This window comes from Mastomys coucha, unplaced genomic scaffold (assembly GCF_008632895.1).
Source record: "Mastomys coucha isolate ucsf_1 unplaced genomic scaffold, UCSF_Mcou_1 pScaffold6, whole genome shotgun sequence".
NCBI classification, from domain to species: domain Eukaryota; kingdom Metazoa; phylum Chordata; class Mammalia; order Rodentia; family Muridae; genus Mastomys; species Mastomys coucha.
In genome coordinates this window covers 4030519-4046711 of record NW_022196912.1, presented here as the reverse complement: position 1 = coordinate 4046711, position 16193 = coordinate 4030519, and the positions used below count along the sequence as shown (strand labels likewise).

Below are 16193 nucleotides of genomic sequence, written 5' to 3'. Positions count from 1 at the left end.
CACACTGGCATGTTGCTTACATTTCATGCAACTTGGGTAGGTTGGAGAACACATCTGCCTCTATTACCTCCAAGACATCATTCTGAGAGATCTCTCTGCAGCAAAAGAAAGATAATTCAGGTTAGCTTAGTTTTCCCTCATAAACCTTATAAGGACTCAATTAGAGCCTTGTACTTGGGAGGAGTCATAAGACACAAAGCCGCTTTCATTTCCTCAAGTTAGCTGTAGCAGTAAGTCTAAACTAATACACTTGATGTTAATATTTATAGAACAGTGAGATAATAAATTTGGGGTAGTGGTTCATTTAGAGATTAGAAATTCTTTAGCTATAGAAACCAAAGCTGAAGGGAGACTTAGTTAAAGGTATTTAGAGTAATATACTGTATGAAATCAAACTAAGCTTCCTATCTATTGACTTTATGAATCATTAGCTATTTATTGCCTTTGTGGATTATTTATTGATCTGCCTCAAAACTACTACAAACAATGAAGTTCCAATAAAACCATAGGGAATGAACTGTTTACCAATAAAACTTTATTTATTAAAAAAATGTGGCTGAATGTGGCCCACGGGCTGTGGTTCATTGAACCTGCTCTTGACTCTGGAGCCAAGTTCTCTGTTAAACTACCTGTGATGTTTAAGAGTACGAATGTTCATTCTTTCTCCTGCTTCCCTCTCTAGGGATCTGCCCTGGTCATTTTTGTTCTCTTTTTTAAAATTATTTTAAAACTTTTTGTTAGAATAAAGTAATGGTATTTTCAAAATGTCAGTTTAATGCATTTTTAACATTTGATCCATATGATATATTTTCATATACATACATATGTGTATGTGTGTGTGTGTCTATCATTCTTTCCCAAGTCCCACTGCCCTTCACTGCCACACCCCCTTTCTCAGAGGTCTTCTTTCCCTGCCAAGTCAGACCACTCTCTGTTTTCACAGCACATACATTCCACCACTCTCACCTGCTCCTCCCTCCTGCCCCCTGGAGACATCTTCTGTCCTCTCATTGTTCCATTGGTCCTTTCATATTCTACAAATACACACATACACACATACACACACGCACACACACACACGAGAGAGAGAGAGTGAGAGAGAGAGAGAGAGAGAGAGAGAGAGAGAGAGAGAGAGAGAGGCATGTACACACACAAATTGGATCTACATACTACACATGAGAGAGTATGATCCTTTTTACTGAGTCTGGTTTATTTCACTAAACATAATGAACTTGAGTTCTATCCATTTTCTGGTGAATTCTATAATTTTACTTTTTGTTATTACTAAATAAAATTCCACTGAATCTATGTATCACATTTTCTTTATCTGTCTGTCTATTGCTGGACTCCTGGCTGGTTCCTGACCTTGGCTGATGTGATGCTGCATCAGTGAATGTGAACATACATCTATCTTTGTTGAGTACTGACATAGGATCCTTCAGGTCTACTCCAGGAGTGAGAGTGGTATTACTGGATCATACTGTATTTCTATTTTTATTATGGTTCTGCTTTTAATTCTTTTGAGGAACCAGTTTACGTGATCCCTAATGATGTATAATATTTCCGTGTCTTCCACATCCTTGTCAGAATTTGTTAATTGTTCTTTGAGAGTAATGATTCTGACTGGAGTGAGATGGAATATTAAGTTTCCATGATGGTTTAGGTTTTTTCAACTTAAAATATTAATCATTTGTTCTTTTTCCTTTGAGAACTATCTGGTTGATTAGTTCATTCATTGCCTGGAGGTTTCTTTTTATTGTTTCTTTTTAGTTCTTATGTTCTACATATTAAAATCATATCAGATGGACAGGTAGCAAAGATTTTCTCCCAGCCTGCAGTATCTCTTCACTCTGGCTATTGTTTCTTTTGTTGTGAAGAAACTTACTAATTTTATGGCAATTCTTTTGGGTAGGTCAGTTTTGGGGATGGTTTCCTGTGCTATTGGAATCCTATATCTCAATGTGTTTTACTTATATTTTACTGTAGCAGTTCCTAAGATTTTGGTCTTCCATTCAAGTTGCTGATGGTTTTGAATTGCTTGTTATGTGTGATGACATGGATCTGGTTTTATTTTTTTAATCAATTATTTTATCTTTTTTTTATTTTATTTTTTAAAGATTTATTTATTATTATTATAAATGAATACACTGTAGCTGTCTTCAGACATACCAGAAGAGGGCGTCAGATTTCATTATGGGTGGTTGTGAGCCACTATGTGGTTGCTGGAATTTGAATTCATGACCTTCGGAAGAGCAGTTGGTGCTTTTACCTGCTGAGCCATCTCGCCAGCCCTGATCAATTATTTTAAAAATAAACATGTATTAAAACCTATCCCCAATCCATGATAGTGGTAAAGTAAAGCTTACCTTTGGTATTAATGATGACGTGGCATAAAACACCCTATGGTTCAGACCCTAGCTTTTCTTTCTTTAGGAGAAATCTGAAGGCTGTGGAGAATGAAGTTTGCCGTGAAGAAGCCAGAGCCTCTGAGGAGACAGGGTGGCTTAGTGTTTATGAAGTGTCTCCCAGATGAAGCAGACTCATATTAGGCCCCCTGGGAAGACTCGTGCAGTTTTTATGCTGCAGTTGCCTGTCTCAGGAAACATCCCAGACAGCATGCACTCAAGTAGGCTGAGGTAGAAGTGCTGTCTGCTGGCCTGGCTTGGGACTGAGAGTAAGAGTTCTAAAATGGCTCCAGAAAACATCTGTAGAGTAGAGACAGGAGCAGTTGGCTGATGGTAGTGAAATAGCTGTCTCAGAGAGGGATAAAGACTTGAGGTATGTGTCAACCTGGGGTGCCAGTGTAATTTTCACAAGTTGGTGAATGAGGGTTTGTAAGTGAAAAGCTCTTACTTAATAACAGCCCAGAAGACATGCATTTGGACCTGCAATGGATGAGTGAAAGAGCTGCAGGAACAGAAGACGTAGGTAGGGAGGAGAGCTTAAATCTACATAAGATCTATGAGACACTGTCCTCTGGCAACATTTCCAGCTTTCCTATCAACTGAATATCATGCTCTTGCTGATATTCTGTCTAATTTTAGAACATATCTTAGCCTAACTCATGTCTGGATGCTTTAATATTGTTTAGAAAATACCCTGGAAATTATTAGCATAAACTGGCTAAGAAACACTCCTGATTTAATTCTTTTAGTAAGTAGTTCCTGTGTCTTAGTGTCAACTTCAGAGACTGGAGAGTAATGGGACTGGTGAGTGTTTCTCTGGCCAGATGGGGTTGAGCAAAGAGGACAGGCCGCAATAATAGAAAGCTTAAGAAATTCCTAGGTCTCCTTCCAGTTTAACCCCCCTTCTCTCTCTAGTTAATTCTGTGATCATTTATTGTGTTTTTACTGTCTATGAGAGATGCAGACAGTCTCTCCAGTTTGTCATTTTGGCTCTGTATGCAGAAACATTTCTGACCATCGGCAGGTCTTGCTCACTTTCTTCTGCCTCTTTAGGCCATGGAACACTTTGGTCCTTGGATTCCCCACTGTAAAACGAGGAGGTAGGTGAGGTAGTTTGCTAATTCTTTTCTAGATCATGGCAATGGGTTTGCACAGCTCTGCAGAAGGTTAGTTTCGGAGGCAAGGAAGCTTAGTTACATCCTACTAAGCTCTGCCTCTCTCCAGTTACATCATCTCTTATCATGAGCATCACTAAGCTCTGCCTCTCTCCAGTTACATCATCTCTTATCATGAGCATCAGTAAGCTCTGCCTCTCTCCAGTTACATCATCTCTTATCATGAGCATCACTAAGCCCTGCCTCTCTCCAGTTACATCATCTCTTATCATGAGCATCACTAAGCCCTGCCTCTCTCCAGTTACATCATTTCGTATCATGAGCGTCACTAAGCCTGTCTCTCCAGTCACAGGCACTAAAATTTCAGCACATGTACTTTGAGACAATTGAACCATAACTAAACCATTTGATTTCATATTTTCTCCTTTACTCCAGTTCATATGGTGGCAGCATTAGTGAGGCTTTTAGCCCTAAGCCACAGGCTGGCATTTTGTTATTCTGAAAAGCTGTGGTAATTCAACTCAAAATGAATAGCATCAGCTTTTGGTAAATTCATATACACTGTAATGGTGAGGATGTTCATGACATTGTAATATCCAAGTACCAACCAGGCTCAATCCAAGATCAGGTAAGACTGAATACATGCTACCGTAGATACATTAGTATCACTCTATGATAGGTTAAATATTTATGCTGGATTTCTAACTACATCCAAATGCTCAGTTACTCCCTTGCACTCACTTTAGTAGGAAGCTGAAAAAAAATGACTAGGTGGCTAGCAGCACTTGCTGCTCTTGCAGAGGACTGGAGTTAGGTTCCCAGCACCCATTCCAGAAAGCTCACATCTTCCTCTAACTCTTGTTCTAGGGAGTTCACCACTCTGCTATAGCCTTTGCAGATATTTGTAATCCTATGCTCTTATTTAAGTAGACAGATAGGCATACACAAAATTAAGAGTAATATAAATAAAAATCGAATAAGACTTTTTAAAAAAAGTTTATACTATGAGCATTGAAACCTCCTTTTCCTTCAAAAGTACTGAACATGAACTCCACTCTCTTGGGCAGAAAACACATATGAGGAATGCAGTGCTTTCTGAAATCTCCTCTCCAGCATTTGTCCTGTCTCTCCCAAACCCATGACACATGCAGGCACAGTTCTCCCTTTATACAGTGTGGGTTTCATGGATAGACAGAACCTTTAATGTCACCTTCCTTAATTCCCAGTGAAATGATTTCTAATCTTTTATGGTCACCAGATTTTCTTTCTTAGCTATGGATATTCTGTCGATTCAAAGACTTCATTGTATAAACATAGTACCTATGACAATGGGAAGTATAGGCAAAGGTACACTGTTGGCTTTAGAAAAACGTGACAAACACAAGCAAGTTCTTGTTTGTTACAGATTAGTAAAACAACCAATCCAATCAAAACAAAACCCGAAACAAAGGCTTAAACCACAGACAAGACTAACAGTCATTTGCTGGGTTTGGTCAAGGTGCCAACCAACAAAGCTACAAAGGAAAACCTTGAACAGAACTCCCATTCTGCTGCAGTTCACCAGATGCCACACATAGGACTAAACACTTCAGTCTTCAATCTTTTTTATCTATCCACTAGACATTTTCTGAGTCATAAATGTATACTGAATCACCACTATATGCTGTAATATAGAGACAGATGAATAAAATAGTTTCTAAGGTCTCAGTGAAATCAGAAATGAAATAATGATAACAAAGCAGTCACACAACAATAGTGTGGAAATTGCTCCAACTGCAGAAAGTTTGATGAGAATTTAAGCACCAGGAAAGCTGAAATAGTTATAAACATTTGGGGGGGGGGTGTGACACGGATTTTCTTTTTAATAAAAAAATCTTACCTCTTGAGCTGTTGTAATTAGATTATCCTATCATGTTTTTTATCCCTACTATGTGTGTGAATGCCTGGGGGAAGCCTGGTAGGGTGTTTCCAGTCTTGCTTTGAAGAACATTGCATTCTTGACACCAGCACTACCACTACCAAGTTTTCAGAAGTGTTGAACATGAAGCTCTCTATTCAGGCCTTTCTAATGGCAACCTGTGGTGTCTTTTTCTTTTTAATTCTCTCATACATAGCATCCCAATTGCAGTTTGCCCTCTCTCCTTTCCTCCCAGTCTCTCCCCACCACCTCCCCTTTCCCCCAGATCTACTCCTCTTTTCTTTCTCCACAGACAAGGGCAGGCCTCCCACGGATATCAAATAAACAAGTTGCAATCTGAGCTTTAAAAAAATCCCTGGTGATTGACATCTGAGAGGCTCAGAGCCATGAGTTAGACTGGTTAAAATGTCCAAAGGTTCAATTGCTGGAAATTTGGTTCCCATTATGCTCATGTTTAGAGCCCATTTTACTGGAAGGAGTGGGACTTAATGGGAGGTGATGAACTGGATGCCTGTGTGAAGGATTTAGTGCTTGCTTCAAAGAGTGCATTAGGTGTTTTAAGGCTGGATTGGCCTCCTCCTGACTGGGTCATTACAGCACAGCCTCACTGCTCCCATCTCTTACTAGAATGTATGACCATTCTGCACGTGCTGGGTTTCCTCTCTGCCCCATCCATGTTGTGAGTCAGCCAAATGGTGGTGCCATGTTTTTTGACTTAATAGTCATCCAAGTTGTGAGACAAAATCTTTTATTGTTATTTATGTCAGGTGTTCTGTTACAGCAACACTAAATGGACTAAGACATGCAAAGAACATTTTTTTTCTAAAATATAGGAGATATTCTCTAGTGAGAATTCTTCATATTCACTCCCCAATCACTTCAATGAGGATTTTTCTCTGATTTATGCAGTTTGCTTTTTCTTGATTGGGTACATTAAGGCAGCCAATCACATAAAAATATTTGGAATAACATTTAATTTCTTTACTACCATCAGAATAAATTTAATTATCTGTCTTTCCCATAACCTAGGGGATCATAGATCCTCTATCAGTGAGCCTCATACATCATATTGGATCTGCATTCTAGAGATGAATTGCATAGTTTAAATAAAGTTTCTTGCGCTCCTCAGAGAGCTTCTGATGATAATTCCATAGTTCCATTGCCTTTTTTTTTTTTTGTATTCCTGTTCCCAACCATTTGCTAAATGAATGAATTAGCTCTGAGTGATTAGGAAAGATTTTTCTACTTCACTTTCAAACAATAAAGCTGTGCTCTTGAACACACACAACAAACAATCTGTCTAAATCAAATTGCACATTAACACAGGGGGGAAGCATCTTGTTCAGTAGAATCACAGAGTGGGATTGTTAAAATGAGGAGAACTAATTTATTCTACATCAAATGTTGACCAAGCAATGTCTGTGTTTTGGGTACTGACACTGGTAACAAGAATCTAGAGATAAATAATCTGGGTCCTGCAGGTTTCTACAGTCTAGTTAAATTTATGTGCTAAGCCTCATCTAGGTTGCTAGATAGGTAGATTGTATTTAAATATAATGGTGTATATAGTTCCACATACTAACATACAACATACCCCACATATAAGAATACAGTAAATATACATATATATAGTCTATATATACTTAGTTGCAAAGCACATTCCTATAGGAGTTTCGAAACACACACACACACACACAGCATTTATTGCATGCTTCGCAAATGAAAAGACACATAATGTAAAACCATATATTATGCACACATCTATATTACACATACTAAGAGTATAGTATGTGTTACACAATTTGCATTATATTATAAAATTATTTCAGAGGCATTTTATGTGAGTATCCTTATATAATGTCTCCTGAAATTGTAATACTATCGTGATAGTATGTATGTAGTACACACATCCTGTCTTTTCCTGTATTTTTATCTAGTCTACTCTCTCAGTTCTAGAAATGGGCTTTGCAGTATAAAGTCAGAAAATGTCAGTGAAAACTCTCATGAAAGTGTCTTCCAGAGAAGTCTGTAAAGCTCTTCAAATTCACATTCATACCCTATCTAGAATCTCTTAAGGTTGATTCAGAGGCTTTAACATGAGAGCAGGATTTGAACCCACTCTGTCTGACTAATCAGTTACCATTGGAACCCTACTGAGAATCTGTGCATGTTTATAATAGTCACCTCCAGGGGTCCCCGAGGGACTGAATCATCTGTGTGACAGGAAACACTTGTTTCATAGCAAATTCAAATATTACTATGTCTGCTGGACCACATGCCTCCTCACCTTCTGCTGTTTAAAACTGAATTCATTTAGGCTAATAAGTTCAGGAGATGCTAGCCCGGGTAACCACAGAGCTAGGGAGTGGCTGCTGGCGAGTGTCCTAGGAATCCTTGAGGCCTTACTCAGAGAAATCCAGGCATTTCCTAATCGCTTCTGTAGGTCATTTGTAGTCTTCAACTAGGCTATGGTATTAATTCAAACCTCAGCTTCATTCTGACTCCTAGAGTAAGACTGGCCACCTGTCTCATTGACCACACATAGGAGATTAGGTAGGACAGGAAGGTACCTTGGTTTGGATAGCCACCCCTCCTGGAGCTATAACCAAAGGCATATGCTGTTTCTTTAGTTAGAGGCTCAATTTAAGTATGCCAGTTCACATTTAGAGTGAGTTAGGAGCCCAAGGCTCCTCTGACCCCTCAGATGACAACAGGCAAGTCCCTTTGCTTTCTATACCTATGAGGGTCCTTTCTTTTCAGAATTCTTTCCTTATCATGGGCATGGCTAGTTTTTGCTGTGGTTGCTTTAAAGACACACCCAAAGGACACAGAGATATAATCACCCTCAGTGGCTCAGCCTAATTGTAGCCACTGGGATCTTATCTTGGATATTGTCATGCCTATATTGATATATTCCTCACCCTTCTTCCCGGCAGCAGAAGCATGGGATGAAAAATCATAACCATAGCAGTTAATATGTATTAAGGATTTATTATATACCTGGCAATTTTCTGTGTTTGAAGCTCACAGCTGCCTCAGAAGGTAGGTATTGTCTTTTAGAGAAAAACAAAGAAAGGCTACATGATTTCCTCTTTACTGCCCAGTTACCTTATACAGTCAACAGAGAATATGGATCAATCCTCTCAGAAGACTCAGAAGGTAGCAGAGACTAGAGGGGCACATTTCTAGTGTCTAAAAATGTTCTACTTCTGAAATTCTGTTATTATTATTTTTAATTTCTAACACAGCAGATTTTGGGGGCAAACAACAGGCCTATATAACAACTATATATCATCCTTCCCTCCCTGGTTCATGGATCCTGAGTTCTGACAAGTCAATATACAAGTTCACATGCAAGTGTTCCCCCCTACAGATAAATCAAAGTTCCAAGCAGCAACTCATATGATAAGTGCTTTTTTAGTACATTTTTATGCAAGTCTAAAACATATAAAACAGTAAAAAGAAGAGCCTTTGTCTTCCAGGAATCTGCAATCTAATTGGATAAAAGTCACGTATATAAAAAAAAAAATAGAGAGTGTGAAGTTAGTAGAACACAAATGGGGAAAGAGAAGGAGGAATGCCAAGTGTTGAACACAGCCTTTGGTAATGAGTGCTCTCTCAAATGTTCACTTTGCCACCACATTTTCTCTAAATCTTCCCAGGCTGTGACTTGAGGTCTCTCTATCTTTTCCTGTAGAAGTTTTCTTTGACTGGCTCCTTCTCACACTCCTTTAGGTACAACCTCTTTGCTGATGGATCACGTGTCATTGGGATACTCTTGCATTTTGGACCACATTGGCCCCAGGTCTGATGCTACTCAGGGCATGTTATACCATCTTTTCCATGAACTATTTGTTCTAACAACAAGTCTGGTGCAGGATTATACCCTTACTCCCACTGTTGTTCTACCTCAATTCCAACTTCAAGCTAACAGCCCCACTTACTGGCCCACTGGACCAGCACAAGCCTTAGTCTTAGGGTCACTAATGATCTCTTTGTCATTTAATATGCAATAAAGCCTTAAATCATTTCCATTGCTATTTTTAACTATTTCTTGCCAACCCCTACCTTTATTATCCTCATTATGTCTCTTTGCTATTTTCTTCAGCCAGTTCTTAACAGACTGTGCTAACTCAAGTGATTTTTATGGGAACCATGAGTAACTGTTTTTTAAACAAATATAATGTGCCCATTTGATTGACTTAAAGAGTTGGAGTAGACTCAGTATTAGGTATAAAATAAGTATGACAGTGTAACAGATATCCAGACGTTAGCATGACTGAAGTCATGCTAGAAGCACCATTCTGACCTTAGAACTCAACATGTAGACCTGCCAAAAACTGGAACAAAGACCTAATCCATCAAAGACCTAGTCCATATTTCCAGAGTCCAGGAAGGCCCCTAAGCATACTTACCTTGCTTTTCACTTCAATACTTTCAATTCCTGGTAACTGTTCTTACTAACTGAAATGTATCAACCAGGATGTGGTTTTGCTTATAAATGACAAAGAATGGTGAGGTTGCATGATTTGGGCAAGTTCCTCATGCAGTCACAGGCTGGCAATACAGATTTTCTATTTAACTTTAGGAGTGTTTGTGTGTCCTTTGGTTGAATAATCTCCCAACAACAGAAGAGTGGAGAAAAGAGTGGCACGGGTGCTGGTAAACAGAGCTGCTGTCTACTTCAAACAGGAGTGTAGATGATACCTATTTCTCAAAGCCATGTATGGGATTGTTGTTGGGGAAAACAAATGAGCTTAAAGTAGGAGCTAGGCTTTCTGCAGGTAGAACCAGATTACATCCAGAAGCTAGCAAGGGTGAACAATTACTGTATTACTGTGTGTGCCTGTCAGAAATTGTTTAAACAGGAATCCATTGTGTTCTTAGTGATGAGAAATCAAGGCAGTAAACTAGGTGATTCTGTGTAGAGCAAAAAGAAAAGGGTCATTGATTAGATCACCTGGTGCTAACATGACTTCTCAGCTTTATCTGAGACCAGTGTTGGCGGTGGGAATGGAAGATTTGAGCAGCAGACATACAGGGTTGCAGTAAGCTGTCCTCAGGTTCAATACTTCTAAGCTTGAGCTGTGTATTGGAGACTTCAGGAGCAATGGTGCTGCTGATAGTAATTAACCTTTATTAGACATTTGCTGCATAGTAAACACTGTACTAAATGTTCAACACAAGCAATCTCACTAAGTGGTTTTGATGGCTTGTACTTGTCTAGTTTGTAGTCATATATGAGTGACAATATGCATGGGAAAACAGATTGTTCTGTATTCAGATTCTTACTTTTTATCATTGCCTGGTGTGTATGTGACCTGGGACAAGTCAGCTAACACTTGTGACACTTGTATATTTCATGTACACTGTCACTGTCTTCAGACACACCAGAAGAGGACATCAGATTCCCATAAAGATGGTTGTGAACCACTATGTGGTTGATGGGATTTGAACTCAGGACCTGTGGAAGAATAGTCAGTGCTCTTAACTGCTGAGTCATCTCTCCAGCTCAGCACTTGTATATTTCAGTAGAAATAAATGTATAGCTATTTAAAGATCTTGTGAGAATTATGGAGATAATATATGGTATGGAATATATTTCTAGCTATCTTCTAAAAATCTATTTGCTCCCTCTCATTTATTCATGCTTAGATACATAATATGTCCCTTCTCGCCTTCCTCCCTCCCTCATTCTCTCTCCCTGCTTCCTCACCTCCCAGCAGTATTGGAGATTGAATACTATACCACTAAGCTATACACTCAGCTTTTTAAACAGTATTTTTTTTTTGACAGAAGGCCTTGGTAGGCTTCTCATAATCTTTCAGCTTGCTGAGTAGCTCAGTTTACAAGAATGTGCCACCACACCTATTTCTTAGCCAATCTTGCTTAACCTTGTTGCTCTGAGAGAAAAAGGAGCCAGCCTGGAGCTGTGAGCAGAAGGGACTGCCACTGCTTTCTCTGCCTCCTTTCCCTCTGTCACCTGGAGGTGCATAGGATAACCTTCAAAAACTGATGATGTTGGGGCTGCATTGTCCTGGGATTCTAAGCAGAATGCAGAGAGAGCACCTTACATCACGAGGTAACAAAGAAGCCCTTGCCATTTTGATGCTTCTTGTTATCATCTATTCACCCTAAAGTCAGAGGCTGAGAACCAGAGTGAAGCCTAGGGTTTGATCAACCAACACTCATCCTGTGAGGGTTGGGGTAGAGTTTTCCATCTACCATGGGTTGAAATATGAACATACCCAGTGGTGTTTAATACATTTTTACTCACTAGTTGATTAGCAGACTGTTTGGTCAATTAGAAGAAAACAAACAATGACAAAATCCTCTTGACTAAATTTATATTTGACCTCATTTATCTACTGGAGCTGTCTAAAGTCCATTTTCATCTGTAAAATGTTGCAAAGGTCTTCTGTCTCTAAGTGCATGTATCTTTAATCCTTTCTATCGGCTGGGCTGGGCTATTGACGATCACATAAATAATGCATGGCCAGCACTGGAACAAGACACATGCTGTTTGCAGAGGTCACGCTGCTTCCTGTCATTCTCCTTACTTCACAGAGTCAGGAGACCTGGGTTCTCCTCCTGACTTTGCCACTAATTAACCACCTTCCTAGAGTCAAATCTCTTATCTTCCTGGGCTTCAGCTCTTCATCTATAAAACAACACTGTTGATTCAAATAATCTCTAGGGTCTCTTCTAGCCTCAGAATTTTGTGATTTTAATTATTTCTGTTATTAAAACTCAGCCAGCCACATCTCGGGCAGTTCTCCATGACAGCCAACTTCCATTTTTAATGGGCTGAGTCGAGGAAGGCCTGCAGGAATCAGCCTTCTCAAGGGCTCATGGCTATGCTCTTGAGAGCTCTCCTGGGGCAGACCCATGAAAGCATAGCAGCAGAGTTTCAGCAGCAGCCCTAGGCTAGATGAGACCCAAGAGCAGGAGCCATGACTCTGTCGAAGAGAGTGTGTGTTTTACTGTCAGCTTAGCAGTTTTCCATTGATGTCTCCAGTAAGCCAGTGTTGGGTTTCTTAACCAGAAGTACAAGTGTGCAAATTTATGTGCTTGCTTGCGTGCCTGCATGTATGTGATAATTCCTAAGGGCTATACTGCCCACTGCTCTCATTTTACAGCACCTCAAACAATAGTTTCAGGCGTGTGGTACTGTTTTCCCTTCTCTGCCATACGTGTAACAACCCAACTGACTTCCCCAAATGACTTCCCTCCTCTTCAAGCCTCTGTTTTCACTCTGTAATTCATAGTCACTCCATATTTTATGCCCTTCCATTTTCTACCTCATTAACTCTTACACTTGGCATGAAAGTGCTTCCTTTATGAGTCACAGTGAAGGAGTGTCACTTGACCACTTGGAATGTTTATGTAATGCTGTTGTTCAAGCTGTCCCTTTTGACCCTTCAGAAACACAGGTCAGTTTGGTTCTTATGTAGGATTATGTGTGCTTGTGTGTGTGCATGTCTGCGGGTGCATGTCTGCGTGTTGTGTGCTTGCATGCCTCTGTGTGTGTGTGTATGTGTGTGTGTGTGTTCATGTAAATGTAGATGCCGCAGAGCTCAGAGGTGTCAGATCCCCTTGAAGTTGGAGTTACAGCACGTGTGATCTGCCTGACATGGGTGCTAGGAATTAAACTTGGGTCCTATGCAAGAGCAGTAACTTTGCAAGAGCAAGTAATTCTCTCTTAAAAATTAAGATACCTCTCCAGCCACAGCCCTGGTATTTTTTGTCATAATTATAATTATAGGAGTCTAATCTAGAGCCACATTTCCCTGGGTAACTTTGTTATATTTGTAGGGTGGAGCTGTATAGCAGGCATTCTGTGATTATGTGTGTAGAGTGGTCATGTGGCACCTACAGAAGTCGGTGCTGTCTTCAAAAGGGTCCTCAGAATCCCTTTGGTCATGTATTATGTGTAGTTAGAGTAGACTTTCTCTCTATTCTTGAACAGTACAGCAAAAAGGAAATCTCAGGCTCATTCTGAGACATCTCTTCAAGTAATTTCCAGGGAAAGTTCTCTAATCACCCAGAATTAAGACATTCCATCCTCTCACCTTCCTAGGGCACTGCTTGTGCCTTTATCAGAATAGTTGATCACAGTGACACCAGCGATGGGTCACAGCAACTGCACTGCAGTTGTAGGTCGGACTGCTACTGTATTAGTTGTCACACTCCTCTTGTCCCTGGTTGCCCAGGTCAGAATTCTCAGACTCACTCTGTGTGTGAATTGAGGGAACAAGGAGGAACAATGATTCAGTAGTTTTGATGCCAAATCTCAAATGCCTTTGTCCTTCTTTAGATGTATCCAGAGAGTGATTTCTGACTTCAGGAAGCTTTAAATCCCACAGGAAGTGGCAGCATCTTCTGCACTGCATTGTGAGCAGAGATTGCTTCCTGCAGTATGTCTGATTAATGGCTTTCACCCACTGATGGCTGATAGACTAAAAGAATGACAGAAACACAATTGTATTGTTAATTTACCTAAGAAACCTGGCAAAGAACATGGAGGCCAGCTGGTTTTCTCAGTCAATTAAAAAAGGAAGGAGGAACATTTAGCCCTCTAAATCCAGGCTGGTTATCTCTCTGGCACAGTTCTGTACCCCAGGGTCCCAGGCTCCCTGTGTGCCTGGTTTTCAGCTTGACTCACTCTACTTGTTCATGGGATAATTTGTCTTTTTTCCTTCCTTCCTTCTTTCTTTTGTTCTTTCCTCTGTTTTTAAAAGGCTTATTTTGATTATTTTTAAGTCAGTGTATGTCTTTGAGTTTATGTGTATGAAGGGTCGATGCCTACACAGGCCAGAGGAGAGCATCAAATCCCTGGAGTTGGAGTTACATGCAGCTATAAGCTCCCTGACATGGGAAGGAGGAACTGAACTACGGTCCTCTGAAGAGCGATGTGTGCTCCAGCCCACTCTGCGTTTTGTTTCTTTATTTCTAGATAGAGCTGGCTGACTTCCACTTGCTATGGAACTAGGAGTAAGCTTTCACTTCTTGTTCTACTGACTTTACCTGCTAAATTCTGAGATTCTATAATCATTCCTTGTTTACACGGGGCTTTGAGCATGTTATCCAAGCACTCCACTAATGAACTACACCCCCATCCTAGAGAGAGCAATTGCCCCTGTACAATAAAGAGCTTCTTCTACAAGATCAGCCCCTGACTTTTGCACTTTAACTTAACCAAGATAAATTGACCATTTTTGTTCCTTTTCCTTTTCCTAAAAAAGTGTTTGGGGGAGGGGCATAAATATGCTCAGAACAACTGTACTTTTGGTTGAAATTGTGAGGTCAGTTTATTATATCAAATCCTGATTTAGATTTCAGAATTCATTTAAATACATTAGTTTTATAATTTAAATATCTAATTATGTTTTCCTCAGTCAGCAAGCACAAGCAATCCCTTCCCTCCATCTTAGGATCATTGTGTCTTTAAAAGTAAGACATAAGCCACAGGAATTACCATAGTAACATGTTTTCCAATTAGACAGCAATTGCTGACAATCAATATGATTAGACAAGGTCAGTGATGGGGTAAGCCCCACAGTGTTTAAAGCATGTTGCCAAAGTGTAGTGAGGAAGTGAGAAACTATTGGAAATAGTATGTGATTCCTTTGCTGCTGGCTGGCACAAAGAAACCTCTTACAGGAGCAACAGTTTATAATCTGTCAACAGGAGGCTGGTCCTCAAACGCTTCATAAACTAAAGATGGAAAGGCATAGATTTGAAAGGGAAGATAAATGACAGTAGAAGGGTAGTTAATAATGAGGCAAGTACAGGAGGGTTATTTTCAGCTAACGTGGGGAGAAAGCTATCTGAGAAGAGGAAGTTTGCCTAGACTGGAGGCTGTGAGACACAGCTGGGCTCTGAGCATCATGACAAGCATCGTCAACTTTGCAGCCTACATAACTGGGCCTGTTCAATGCCTTCCTCTGTTCTCTTACCCTCTACAGCTCTCTGTTCCAAAGAAGAGAAACCCATTCACACTCAACCAATTATAGTTAACGTCTAACAGTCAGTGGAAGTTCTACCTTAGTGAGGGAGGTAGGGAGCTCTTCTTATAGGGAGAAGAACTTTAATAAAAGACACTAAGTGGACACTAGTCACGGAAACACAGGTAGGGGAGATATTCTGGGAACCTTTGAACTTTTTCTAGAGCACCTTAAACTACGTCTATGGCCTGCTGTGGTTAGATATAAATAAGTTTCAGGTCCTTATAAGTGCAGAGAAAGAGAAAGTGAGGTTATTGTCCTAGAGATCAAAAGGCACATGTGTATTGGGCATGGAGAAAACCTAAGAGAGGCAGACAGAAAGCATGATGTCTGGGAACATTGTGTTGAGGATACAAGACCTACAGTTCATAGGCCCCAAGTGTTTATCTTTATCCATTATGTAACCAAGAGTGAACAACTTTCTCTCTGACCCTCCCTTCTCTTCTCTCTCCTTTTTTCTTCACTGGCTGTTCTCAACTTCAGGACGGATTAGGAGAAGCGCTTCTCACATAAGAGAGTATACCAGGACATCAAAGCATTCCCTGCCATGCCCCCAACAAATCCTTAGGAGTTAAGCAAAGTCTGACATGTGAAGGCTAAATCTCTGACTTCTGTTACATAGTGTCTTTGACCATTCAGATAACTTTGCATGTGATATCTGCAATACCACATACAAATCAATGTATGAGGCAGTCAATAGTTGGCATCTGGCTGAAGGTTTTTTTGTTTTTTGTTTTTTTTTTTTTTT

At 40.0% G+C, this 16193-nt stretch overlaps 1 protein-coding gene across 4 annotated transcripts in view; it reads right to left on the bottom strand.

Annotated features, from left to right (window-relative positions):
- The window catches only part of Fshr (follicle stimulating hormone receptor), a 178864-nt gene that overhangs the window by 53461 nt on the left and 109210 nt on the right, over window positions 1–16193 (bottom strand). For 3 of the 4 annotated variants that reach the window (XM_031356363.1, XM_031356365.1, XM_031356364.1), the window contains one exon: window positions 21–95. The exons of the other annotated variant lie outside the window; for it this stretch is intronic. In XM_031356363.1, coding sequence (XP_031212223.1) covers window positions 21–95 — 75 coding nt within the window. The remainder of the gene's footprint in view (window positions 1–20; window positions 96–16193) is intronic. 4 annotated transcript variants of the gene reach the window in all.